The following is a 13,466-nucleotide window of genomic DNA, read 5'->3' as shown; positions in this document are numbered from 1 at the left end:
AAAAGATGCCTTTGGAAGCCCTTGCAGCATTGTGACATTTTTGAGAGACCCTCAGGAGCTAGGCTAGTTTGTTAAACTATTGACATCATCTGAGAGTCGAATGAAATTGTCACTGCAACTAAATATTACAACTTCCAGGGGAAAAAAGAAACAACCCCTGTTTGCTTAGTACTAAAGTTTTACAGCGTAGGGCATGCTTCTCTCCCAGTGGAACTGGGAAATGCTTATAGGGGAGGGGATTGTCTTTCTGTAGACCAATTAATAATATAATAATTAATAATATAACAAACTTCCAAAGCTTTCTGTACTACAAAGACCATTCTGATCTGAAGCAGAGACAGCAAACTTCAAGCTAACTCCTGCTATGATGCTGAGGGTGTCACCTGTGTTTGCAAGTGTCCTCCTGGAGAGTAAAAGCATGTGTGACAGTGGCAGCCAGCTAGACTCTGTTCTGCCTGCCCCCAAAAGCTGCTCAAACTGTCATATATTTCCTTTTCAACTAAACTTCAATGAATTCTGACCCTGCAGCCTCGTCCACACAATAATCACAGAAACGGGAAATGCTAATGTGTGTCTAGGGAGGCTGGCTCGGCAGTCCTGTCGGCTGTGATGATATAGCACACTAGGAGTGATGGAACTCAATACACACTCACCATGCTTAACCGCAGCATCCTGGGTGTTTTTGTTTGTGATGACTGTTTTTATGCTATTTGAAGTGATGCAATATAAAGAAATGAGAGTACCCATGTAGAAGCATCCTGATTGTAAAAATGAGTATAGCAATAAAACTACAGCGTGTTTCAAAAAGATGGACCCAATTTCAAAGATTTCATGATTGGGTCCATCTTTTTGAAACACCCTGTATTTGTCTGTGCTTATCTATTCATTAGGAGATCTGAGATAAGAATTCACCATCTCATATGTGCTTATCCAGGGTCATTGTTTTAGCAGGTTATGAGCAGATTTACCTTCTTTGACTGATTTACCACTTTGCATTGTTATTCATTCTGCTTATGTGACGTGTCTCATTATCATTTCCATTTGCAGAAACTACAAAGTGTTTGATATATTTGTATAAACAGTTTGATTCCCAAAAATGTGTTCTGAATTAGATGCCATTACCGTACAACAGTACACTAACATTCTGAGATTGTTTAAAGCTTTTTGTTAAATGACACAGGGAATGATATTAGCCTGTTACAGTAAATAAATTAACATTAAAAGCCAGTTTGTAAATATAAAGACATTTTGAATTCTAAAATTATGGAGGATATAAAACTGGCGCATCTATTTGTCTTTAATTTTTCAGTGAAATGTTCTTCTAGTGATACTTGACAAAAGTGTTTCCTATCAAATCAGGTGTTTGGGTTTCAGTTTTGATAATCACACCCCTAAAAATAATTTCCAGTGCAAATTTTGAGATAGATTGAAAACATAGAATTAAAAATTTCTGTTCTTTTTGTTTTCCTTTCAGTTACAGTACCCAGGAGTCACGAGTTGCTTCTTGCAGCCACTATGGCTGGAAATACTTCATTTCCTCTAAAATAAAAGCTAGTATTTTCATGGAATTATATGCTTTCAGAATAAAAATAAAAATTATTTAGAAACTTTTATAAGATCATATCTGTTCATATAAACAGTATACTTGTTTCCACTTCCCTCTATTCCACACAATTATTTGTATTGGAATTTAGTCTGTACAGAGAACTTTTCCTTTGCTACTGGAGCAGCCAAAGCTGCATTGAGCTGCTTAGTGTAAATATCATACATAAAGCTATACCATGTGGAGGCATATAAAGTATAAATACAGGTGGAGAATATCCAGTGTATAATTTCAGAGTGCAAAGGAGCCTTCATGGGAGCTGTCGCTTATATCATGTTTATGGTTTAGGAAAACCAGGAGGTAATGAGATCCAGAAAGGTCTGTGTATTCTCTTACTCCCCTTATTCCTTTTGGTCTGTGTTACGCTTCCTTGTGTCCTGTCCCAAAGCTATTCTGATTGAGTGGTAAAACCATTGCCTTTTTGGGATTGAAATAGTTCCAGGCATGCTGTCTACAAGAAAAGTATTCCAAAACTCTTCCATTGGGAAAGCTTGTCTACTACAAGGATCTATGCATTGTTTATATGTATTTGTTTTTCTTTGAAGTACTACAAATGTTTCATCTGTTCCATTATATAGTTTCAAGTATTATTTGTTATTTTCTTTTTTCCCAATTGTTTCAAAATCAGCAAATGAGACAAACGTTGTCATTCAAAAGAAATATTTACAATCATTATCTCTCCTTGAAAAACAGGTCTATGCTTCGCATCTGTGTCTATACATAAAGTTTCTGTAGTCAAGAGAAAATGATGCAAGTTAACATGTAGCATTTGATAATTTGAATTTTCTTGATGTATCAAAGACTTGTTCGTTGTTGTAAGTGCTGAGCCATGAATAATTTACTGGCTTTCTCTTTATAATATGCAGTGTCTGCTAACTTTGAAGTTCAGTAGTCAACTCAAAAGTTTGCTGGAGCTGACTAATGATTCACCAGAGATTTCTGAGAGATATTTTGTCATCAATTTAAAGCTTGGAGAGGTTTGCCATTGCAGCCATCTGGTAGTTCTTGGTTCTCTGGAGGAAAGAGAAACCTTTTGATAAAATAGATCAAAGCATTCTGCTCTTTCAGTGACTGATACCTATAAGTAACTTAGAAGTTTCTCAAGATATTTTCACCATGCCTGTCTCATTTGCCAAACTTCTGCATTCTAGTTACAATACAATATTGGTCATGAATTATAGTTTTATTTTATTTAAATCATTATATTCATGGATAATTTACAGATCTAAGTGTTTTGTAAACCCAGAGGTATCTAATTTACCAAATACACTGTCACGATCAATAAAATCGGTGCTAAATCTTGTTCCTTATCTATTCTAACTGTACATATAATGGTACTCTCAAGGGATGTGCTTCTGCTGTACCATAAGCCTAAGATGTAAATGTACCTTTTAGACTGTAGGTGATGTACAACTGTAGTGTAAAAATACATCTTATAGTATTTCTATGATTGGTTCTGTTAGCAATTGGAATTCTGGCGTGGCATTTACAGATGTTTAGCAGTGAAGAGCAAATATGGTGAAAGTTAGGACAGAAACTATGCGCTACAACATCCACTTGAAACAAGACTAATTGAATGCTGGCTTGTACCTAGACACTTGAGGTTTGTCTGGCATCAGGGTGTTGTTTCTATTCCATCAGACATTTTGGATGTATGATTGCCATGACCGCATGTGTCCAGCCTTGTCAAAGAGTGAGTTTATTGCATAGTAAGTGTGACACAAGCAGCCGAAACAGAGTGATGAAATTGGCTTTTACCTTGTGAGTTGTTTAGTTAAAGGGTGTCTGAGTCATATATGGTGCTGTGTTACAGTAGAAGAAAGAGGTCTGAGTCATATTTGGTGCTGTGTTACAGTAGAAGAAAGAGAACACACAAGCTGGTAAGGCACCATATCTCTGTATGCAAAGTGAGCAGTATTCTCTTGCTAGGGGTGAGTTAGTTTAGTGCAGAGCACAACTAAGGAGATATGTTTATGCCATTATTTTAGAAGGTCACTGCAATGATTGATGCCCTGGTAAAAGAAAATAATTAAACCTTGTATGGCACACTGTCCTTAATTAAGGTCTGTCAAGGAATTTCCAAAATAGTTGATGTGGCTTGGGATGTAGCCTGTATCATCCTAATAACTATATAGTGTTTATTAATATGCTAGCCTTATTATCATTTAACCATTCCAAGTATAGTATTGGCTAAATAACAGATGCCAATGAATATTAGGTAGTTACCACAAGTTCTTCAAGCTCGCCATTCTTTTTGTTAGGTAGTTTAGAGAGAGGAAAAGACTTCTAAAAAGGCTGTGTTTTTAAGGACTTAAAATGCAAGCTAAGTAATTAATGTGGTGCTAAATGACCAGAATATAGAATGATGGGAGTTTGGTGAAGGAATAGGTAATTTTTTGTATTTTTCGTTTGTTTGAAGTCACATATAAATAACACAAGAAAATTCTATGTACTTGTGCTTGTTTAACGTTTCAGTGAGCTATCAATGTCTGGTGCTCTTGTTTCACCTTGAGTCCACAAACAATGGTAAATTTGTAATTCCATACTTCTTAATCTTCTACAGTTTTATGTTTTCCTGCTGTATCTCTGAATCAGATGCATATGCTTACCTGATTGTTTACCTCCTTGTCTGCTCAACATGTGCTTCCTAGCAGCTACAGTTGAACATTTTTTTTTTCTTCTTCTTTCTTTTTTTCAGTGTGGGAACTTTGCTGTTTTGGTGGATGTTCATATTTTGCCTGAAGGCTCCAGTAAAGACACCAGCTGGTTTTCAGATCATGAGAAAGAGGTACAACAAATACCAGTGCTACTTCAAAAGCTTGTGGCTGCAGGGAAAAAGTTGGATTGCCCTAAACTGTTCGTGTTTTTTCAGTGTTATGAGAATAGTGTTAGTTAGAGCTACTTGTCAACGGTTGCTGTGGGACCCCTAAGTCAACCATATGTGCTTTTTGGGTCACTAATGACCACTTTCAATTTGCCTTTTAAATTTTAAACTCTGTGTATGTACATAAACGCAAGTGCAAATGCTGTTTTGATTCTTCTGAGTTTGAATTTTAGACACATATCTCATGAGTGTTGATAAATTATCCTGAATCATATAAACCAGATTATGACAGGTATCTTTCTATCAATTGTTTTTTCTCCTTCTGAGAAGTGTGATTGGTCTTGCATTTACAGAGTGCAAGAAAACATAACGAGTATGCATGATAAACAACAGTCGAACCATTGTGTCTTATGAAAACAAACTCCCAGTCTGTATTACTAAGTATATCATTGGAACGTCTTGTCAGGAGATGACATTTTGGAAAATCAGTGCATCAGTGGCCAGCAAAATTATGAATTTAACTTTCATCAGATTCTGTGTGATTTTTGCTACAACCTTGTGATGAGTTACTGGTGGGAGTTTTCCCCTATTTCGATCTGTGTGGGAACTTGAGAAGTTCCCTGTTGAAAATGAATGCAAGACATGTTTCAAATGCCTGTGGACTTTCCCGCAAGTCTCCGTTACGGTAATTTTCAGCAGATAGCTTTCCTAATAATGGCGTAATTAACTTGTCACTACAGAGCATCCCTGTACATCTCAAACTAATATGTTTAAATAAAATTAAAAGAAACAATAAATTAATATCCTCAGGGAGTGAAAGCAGAATATTTAACAGCATTGTGGTTCATCCCATTTGTGCTTTATTAAGCAGCAAAAGAAGAAAATAGGGGAAATATTTTAGATTTTTTTTCTGACTAAATGAATACTCATTCCCCCTTCTATTTAAAACCCGTTTTCCTATCTCGATTATCTGATTTTAAGTGTTTTCAAAATGTATTTTGTAAGGCTGCCAAAACAAAAGATATGAATTTCAGGAAATTAGATCATGATTGATTTAATAAAGAGGCATGACAGGGCAGCATTCATTGCATTTCTGTGACCGCACATTTTGAGCGAAGTACAAAGGTTGCATATTTTCGACAACTGAGAAGTGCGGTTCCAATAGCTTTACAATTCGCTTCCTGAAAATCCTAAGCAGAGTCTTTGTTAAACTGGGAAGAAAAAGGTCAGTAACGTATTGTTGGTATATTAGGCCTATGTGGTTTTTTTTATAAGAGCTTTTACATATTCATCACAAGCAGTTTTCTACATTTTTGTTGTTTCCAAATTCTTTAAAACACTAATGGTGGTACAGCCCTGTTTGCTTGTCTGTGGGAAAAGCAGATGCCTTAGACCCCTTGTAACACAAACACGAATTCTGCTTATCCCCTGCTCACCCTGGATGAAACTCAGTGGCTGCCGCTTGCTGCCACATGTTATGCGTGGATCCATGTTGGGGTTGCTGCGAGATGCATATTGATGCATTTGGGAGATTTCCTTTCTCTGCCCTTCAAATTTCCCTGCTCTTTCTGTCCTGTCTCTTTTCCCCTGAAACAGCAAAGTTTGGTCTTTGTATTTTGAGAAACATTTATTAAACTGAATTCTATTCATACCGATGCTATGATCTCTCCATATGCATATAGAAGGTCTCAGTTACAAGTTCTTTTTAGGGGTGGAAAGTCCACAGAAACAATTCCCTTGAAGCTTGCTCTTGTTTATACTTTCTTAAATATAGGTCTATATAGTTCTTTGTGGAGAAACATTTAAATAATCTTTCCATAAGCATAACAGCTAAAATATTTTCCATGTAAATTAAGGAAGTGAGTGCTAATCTCTATTGTTACAGAAGGAACCAAATGCACGTGATGTTGCTGCTTTCTAGACCTTTTCCTTCTAACCTGAACGCATCGGCCTGTGAGAATGTGTAATGAGATCACTTTAATGAGTTAAACAGAAGAATGAGGAGATATAGTATTTTATAATTGTACTCTTCAAGCAGAAAGGAAAATGTATTTCTTACCATAAGGAGAAAATAACTGTTTGTGGTTGACCAAGATATGGGCACTTGGAGAAATACATTAAAAATTTGTCGCTCTGCGCACTTTCTAGGTTAATCAAAAGTAAATTCAAGCCAAGATACTTTAATTTAGATGGCACTAATATAACTTTGTCAATTATCCAAACGCTGTAAAAAGGTAAAATGATATTTTTGTGTGCGACAAAGTATCATTTCTGTGAGCACATAGTTATGCACAGTGGAAAATGAGACTACTGAGGGAAAAGTGTCAAATATGTGTGTATATATTCATCTGAAAAATCATTCTGGTATTCAAGAGATTAATTTTTTGCTTTTACTCCAAGATTTTTCTATGGTTATTCTGGCTGAAGGGTTTGTTCCTCTTGAGTTGTATGTGGTTTTTATTGTGCTTTGCTGCAAGAAGTATGAAAGACATGAACAGTTATGTGTAGGAGCAGGAAAATAAAAATGAACTAGAGAAATTAGGTTATTTTTACATGTACTTTTTTTCCTAATTGCGTACAAATGAAACTAATTTGCTGTTCAAAAGTTAATAGTATTGTAGTATTGATAGTATTGATTCCCCACCCTCCCACTGTGCTCCAAACTCATTTCCTGAATTACGTGCTTCTCACCCCTATGTAATTCCTCAGAGGAAAAAAACCTGTTTATATGAAAGGGAGTGATTTTGCATTGATTTCTGTTACATATCTGTGTTCACATGTTTAAATTTAGCTCTAAATAGGCCATTGGTTACTCTTTCAGGAGGTTTGCACGCTGCTAGAAGAAGTTGTTGCTTCAAGGGTCAAACACTACTTGGAGGCACGTAAACAACGCGGTCAATGCAAATCAGTGGAACACGCACCATCTGGTCCTATGTTTCTTACTGGTAAAATAAATTCTTTAATGTATTGTGAAATAAAGTATGGTGGAAACTGCTCTTCTTTATTTTTAAAGTGAGAAATTTGCCATAGGGAAAGCCAGTAAGCCTGAAATAGCTGGTGTTTGGATCTGAAATTGCTTCGGTTATGTTACTGATAAAATTCAACTTTCTGTCTCATTGAAAAATGAACACAAAGCTGGTAGTATTAGTATCAGAGCCTATAATTTGAATTAAAAAGAATAAATGGTAAAATCCTGGGTCCTCCAAAATTGATGGAAACCTTGTGGGTTTGTTAAGTTTGTTTCCATTTGAAGATTTGTTTTGAAAGTTTTTATTTTAGAAATAATAGCTTCTCCCTCTTCTGACAATCTGTTTGTTCTTAAAATATGCTATGATGTGATAAACGGCTTTTTTCACCGGTGTTACTACAGGCTTGGCAGTAGCGTTGATGGCTTGGGAGTAATTATAGTGTGGTGGAGAACAGTAGTAAGACTGTTTACCTGCTTGAAACTTTGATTTTTCTGTACGTGAGGGTGGTGAGACTAATAAGTGCAATTTTTAAACCAAAGATAATGATCGCTATGGCTTGTGCTCTAATGTTAGATCATCTTTCAGGTGAAATGCCTTGCTAGTTTTTGTTTAATGTTATTTCACTAGCTGTTCTGCTCATCCTAGTGGGTTTTACAGCCTATAGGCTTATCTATTGGTGTTCTATCACATAAACAATTTATTTTGAAGTAGTTCTTAGGAAGCAGTGACTTTTTTATTGCCAGCTTGGAGCATGTTATAAACTTGTCACAGAAAAGAAGGGCTGCAATAGTAAAGCCCTGTGTTGCCTATGGTTTCTCACATTTCCTTAAATATATATTGAAATAGATCTGTACTGAAATATGAATTCTGTAATTAGTGTATTTGCATGCTTACAGTATACAATCAGTATCCTGATATAATTTCTTTAATTCATTGTATTTCATATTAACAATTTTAGTTCTGAACAAATTCTTTGCCTCTCAAAACGTTTTCAATTATTGAAAAGGTATATTCCTGTGGAATTCTAGTTGGTGGTTACAGCTTTAAACACTATCATCAATATTACTGAGTATTTTTAATAAGAAAACACAGGTTAAATACTGCACAGTTGGCTTCTTATTGCAGAATTTTAGGCATATATGGGAGGCAGATTGCAATGGCCTGACAGGAGGGGTTTTTTCTGCCCGCAAAAACATAATACTGAATGAGTAAAAAGTGCTTCACGACACTAAAGGCTTTTCAAACCCTTTTCTTCTTTGCAGGTTGTAACTACAGTTTATCCCTTTAAATGTTTTAATGTTTATAATACACTTGAGCTTTCAGATCCCTGTACTTTTCTGTTTTCGAGGTGACAAATAGACTTTTTTTTACCGTGAAAGCAGAGAGATACTACAGAGGGTAGGATCAGAATTTCTGAGATTTGTTGAGCTTTTTATGTGTTTTCTTTTACCGAGTGATGTTTTTTGTTATTTATTTTTTAAAGTTTTCTGCCTTAGTAAAAATTTGGTTTTCAAAATCAATGATTTTGTAATACTGCCAGATATCATGATTGTTTTTAAGGATGTAGACAGGTGGAACACTAATGTGAGGGTGTTCTTGAGATTTTAGTCTTACTTTCTTTTATATCACCAAGTTTTCAGTAAGGATACTGGTATGCTGCCCAGCATTGTGAACTGATCTTCTGCTTGACTCTTCCCCTTATTTCCTGAAAATGAAAAACTTAAAGATATACATTTAAGGAGGTCATCAGTAATATCTGTAACAGTTTTAGATTAAAGGATATTTACTTCAGATGAGGCAGAATTACTGTTCTATCAGTTTTCTGCGGTTAATCTCGCTGTCATTAATTAACACTAAAGAAATAAAGGAAGAAAACAGTCTGTGATAACGAACATTCATGTAGAACTTCATTTCCAAATCCACCTCTTTCCTCTTCTTTCAGCCTGCCTTGCTCAGGGCTGTAATTTGTAAGAAAGGAGTGCTTTGTTCGCGGCCAAGAATCAAGTTTATTCAAGTTAGGTGCAAGTCTGTTCTTACCTGAGAAGGAAATAGCAGAATAGGTGGGTGTTCAGCAGAGAGCAACTGGGACCCTTTTAGGTGAGCCACGTGGCTAATAGTCTTCAGCAGTTTTCATCGCTCAAATGGCTCCAAAACCTCCCGTATTTTACCTCACAGATTCTGTTTGTACAGTATAATGATATGTTTTTGTGTTTTTTATCATAAATAGATGAAGTGCAAGATAGCTGGCCAGTGTTTGGCCGGCAGTGTTTTGGAGTACATCAAGAAGTACGCAGGTTTGGTACGTGGGTAACTGCAAATATGTGCTGTAGGTGCTGCTGCTGAAATGTTTAAGCTTGCAGCTATTGTTGCATTTGGAGGTTATTCCAAGTTTCGAGCTCTTCAAACTCTGTGTGGTTTCTTTTGCTCAAAGTTATGCAAGTCTCTGTCTAGAGTTTCACTGCTGTAAAACCCCCACTATTGCAAGGCAGAGTGTATCTCTAGAAGGAATATTAAGATGCTTATTAGCTGGTTATTTACTACTTCAAGTATCCCAAGTCAGCACTCCACCCCTATTTGAAGAGTCAACGTTAGTTTGCTTTCCACATTGCAGAATGTATTCAAAATCTATTAGAATCAGAATTGTTAGACCAGTATTAGCAAGATTTTAGAGTACCTCTAATATCAAAGCATGTCGTATTAGGATTTTCTTCAGAAATAGAAGTCAAGCTACCTTACTTGGATGAGCAAATCTCATCCTGCTGCCTTGATCTGTTGAGCAGAGAAGACTGTTGTTAAACTGGCTGCCATAACTATTTTTGAAGATAAAATTTTCACCTATCACGATTTCTTTTTAGTATTAATGTTATATTATGATTTAGTATTATTTAATACCGCCTTTCAGTTTTGTGGCACATAATCTAAATATCCAGACATGTTACTTGTTAATTTACATTTCTTTTTCATTTAAGTTACACCCACACAGCAGTGTGTGGTGGGTCGCATACCATCTCATTAGGAAATCTGGGGGTGTTACACATAGGAGAAGAAAGAAAGAAAGAAAGAATGGAAAAATGGCAGAAAGTAGCCAAGACAAGCAAGTTCTTCCTATTCTTCCTTCTGTCTGAACAATTTCCCCACCCCTCCCAAATGACCAGTATGAACAATTTGCCAAAGTAAGCTTTAATTTAGTCTTTGGATATAAGCTTTGGTATAAACTCTCCATTTCCTGTGTTTAATTAATGTCCAAATGCGTTTGATGTTGGTTTGACTTTTTTGGTGGTTTTATTTTTTTAAGAGAAAATTAAAATGGGGTAGATTTTCAAATATTTCATTTTGCCTGCATCTGATTTTCATGGCCAAAATCAAGCAAGGAGGGTATTCATCAGGTACGGTTAACTTGCATTATTTGAAGTTCAACGAATGCAAGTCACCCAATAACAAACCCACGTATTGATTAATTTCTCTCATTCATTAAACAAAAAACATCTCTTTACAAATGTATGATTTTTAAAGTCAGTACTGATGTTTTTATCTTTATGCACTGTATGTTTTCACTTTGCACCACTTGCGCTACTCAGTATCAAATACTTATTTTTGGTGATGGTGTCAAGCATCTTGGTGTGTCATAATGCTCATTTACTGTAGACAAGTGAAAAGCAGAGCCTGGTTTTTCATGTTCCACAGGAGGTGGCTGGTTTTGATTAATAGCAATGAGAATTAAGTAACGAGGCTATAAAGAGGACTTGAGTGAAGATAGTAAGTGCAGGAGAATAGCCAATGAAGGACTGTAGAAAATTAAGGAAAAAGGCAAAATTTACATGGGCACAGAGGAAAGAAAAAGGAGGATGCGGAAAGAAAATATGGCTGGAAGAAACGTCCATGTTAGAAATTGAAGGAATGAAGAAGGTATCTTGTAAAGGAGGGACGAAAAAGTTAACTAGGTTTATCCTACAATTTTCAGATCTCTTCTCATTCCTTCCCCAGCATCCTTGCTGTTTTTCTTGACTTGAGGGTGGAACATTTTTGCTCTGATTTCAGATCTTTTTGTTGTACAGTCTCTTCTACAGTGCAAATAGTTAGAGAGCATGCTGTCACATGGCACAGAGAGCTCCCAGCTTGATTTTTATCTGCTTTCTCTGGGATTGTGTATTTTTAGTGGTTTTAACCTAGTTTTCCAAGGAAATAGGGCTTATTGCGGTCATGTTTTGTCTGTGTGTGTCTCTCCATCCATCTTTTCCCCTAGTTGCTTTTTGTGAATGTGTTTGAACTTTATGGACAGATAGAAGTCTCAGAAATTGCATTTTCAGACATTAACTTCCGATAAACTCTTGAAATTAGAAACTGGAGGAAGTACAAACACTATTATGAATAGTTCAGCCTTAGAAAGATCTGGAGTCAAAGTTCACATCTTATTTAATATAGAAAAATACATGAGATGCAGTTTCATAAGAAAATACTTTTCTGTTCTGCTTATGAAACTATTAGCTTGGCTTCTTTAAGCACACCAAAAATATACAATAAATCATGATAATAAATATTCCAAGTTATTACAGACTTGCTTCCATTTGAGCATTATGGTGTTTTTAAGGAAAGCAGCCTTCTCAGACTGCCCTGTTCTGCTTTAGAAGTGTTCACTGATACTGTAGAACATGCAATGTGTAAGACGTTCGTAGGGTATATTCAACATTAAAATCCTGTAGCAGCAAAACTGATTTATTCCCACCCTCCCAGCTGTTAATTCTTACTCCTTTGCTGTGAAACAGTGATTTGTTTGGTTTTACCTCGAATTATTTTATCTATCTTGCTTAAGGAGTAACTCCACAAAAATTGCATGGGTGCAACTGGAGGGAAAATATGCTTTAGCAAATAAACTACCAGAGAGGACTGGGGAGGACAGAAGCCTTTTAGATGAACTCGGATGTTTACAGTTGCATATTGTAATTTCTGTCTCAAAAGAATTAGATTGCGTCGTCTTTACACTACTGGGCTCATTTATGATTTGTGGCCTGCAGATTTTTGGTGAACTTTAAACTTACATTAATATGTGTAAGTGACAACAGAGCCCCATAGATCCCTGAAGTATGCAGGAACTTATGCAATAACTTACAAAAAATATTTTGATTGATATCGTGTACTCAATATTTCCAATATTTGCTTTAGATTCCTTTTTCCCCCCCATTTTTTTATAGTCAGCTAATGGGGAATAATGGCTTTTTTTTTTTCCCTACCAAAACATTTTTCTTCTTGAAGATCGAGGTTATATGTCTGAAAATTCTTTTTTGTTCTTTTCTTGGGCTAGAGGACATTTGACAAGATAAAAAAACCTCCAGACTTATACACTGTTTGGGCATTTTCTCTTTAGTTTATAATTCAATAGAATTGGGTAAAACTCCAAGAAGGGCAACAAAGATGATCCAAGATGAGGAAATGAAATACAGAGAACGTACAAAATGCAAGGAACAGTTAAGCACGGTAGGACTTTTCAGCCTGCAAAACACACAAATTAGGGAGAATGCAACAGAGATCTACAAAATCATTTCTTCTCTGCCAAGTTAAGAACAAGAGAGCATTGATTGAAGGTGTTGGAAGTGCCATGGTAGTTAGCAGCCCTGTGGAACTCTTTACCAAAGGCTAAAAAACTGGCATTGATTCCGCAAGAACATGGGAGGGTGATCCAGGAGGGGACAGAATTCTTCTTTGGCTCAATGAAGGGCTGAGCCGAGTAGGGGAAATAACCATTACACACTGTGCTCTTGTATTTAGTATGCCCTTGTAGCCTTTATAGCGACTTTTACAAGCAATGCATTTAGCTCTATGGACCTTTGATCTTATCCAGTGTGATCTTTCTTATCACAGTACTTTTCTGCAAAAAGCCTGCACTATAAACAGAAAACTCATTAGCATAATATATCCAATCGAGTTGGTGCATTTAAAAGATTGTCAGAGAAAGTTCTGTACTTTCTAGACTGAAGAATCTACCTTTGTCTTCCTGTTACTACACTGAGATTTGCAGGCTTTAGCACTTAAGCCATGTCTTACATGGGATGTTTGCAGTTGCAGCACAAGTGGG

At 36.1% G+C, this 13,466-nt stretch overlaps 1 protein-coding gene across 1 annotated transcript in view; it reads left to right on the top strand.

Moving 5' to 3' along the window:
- Positions 1 to 13,466, top strand: part of SLX4IP (SLX4 interacting protein) — a 74,178-nt gene that overhangs the window by 32,151 nt on the left and 28,561 nt on the right. The window contains exons 4-5 of the mRNA XM_080341385.1: positions 4,302 to 4,391; positions 7,249 to 7,372. Coding sequence (XP_080197511.1) covers positions 4,302 to 4,391; positions 7,249 to 7,372 — 214 coding nt within the window. The remainder of the gene's footprint in view (positions 1 to 4,301; positions 4,392 to 7,248; positions 7,373 to 13,466) is intronic.

This window comes from Nesoenas mayeri, assembly GCF_963082525.1.
Source record: "Nesoenas mayeri genome assembly, chromosome: 3".
In the NCBI taxonomy this organism is placed as follows: Eukaryota; Metazoa; Chordata; class Aves; order Columbiformes; family Columbidae; genus Nesoenas; species Nesoenas mayeri.
This window is presented reverse-complemented; position numbering and strand designations above follow the sequence as displayed.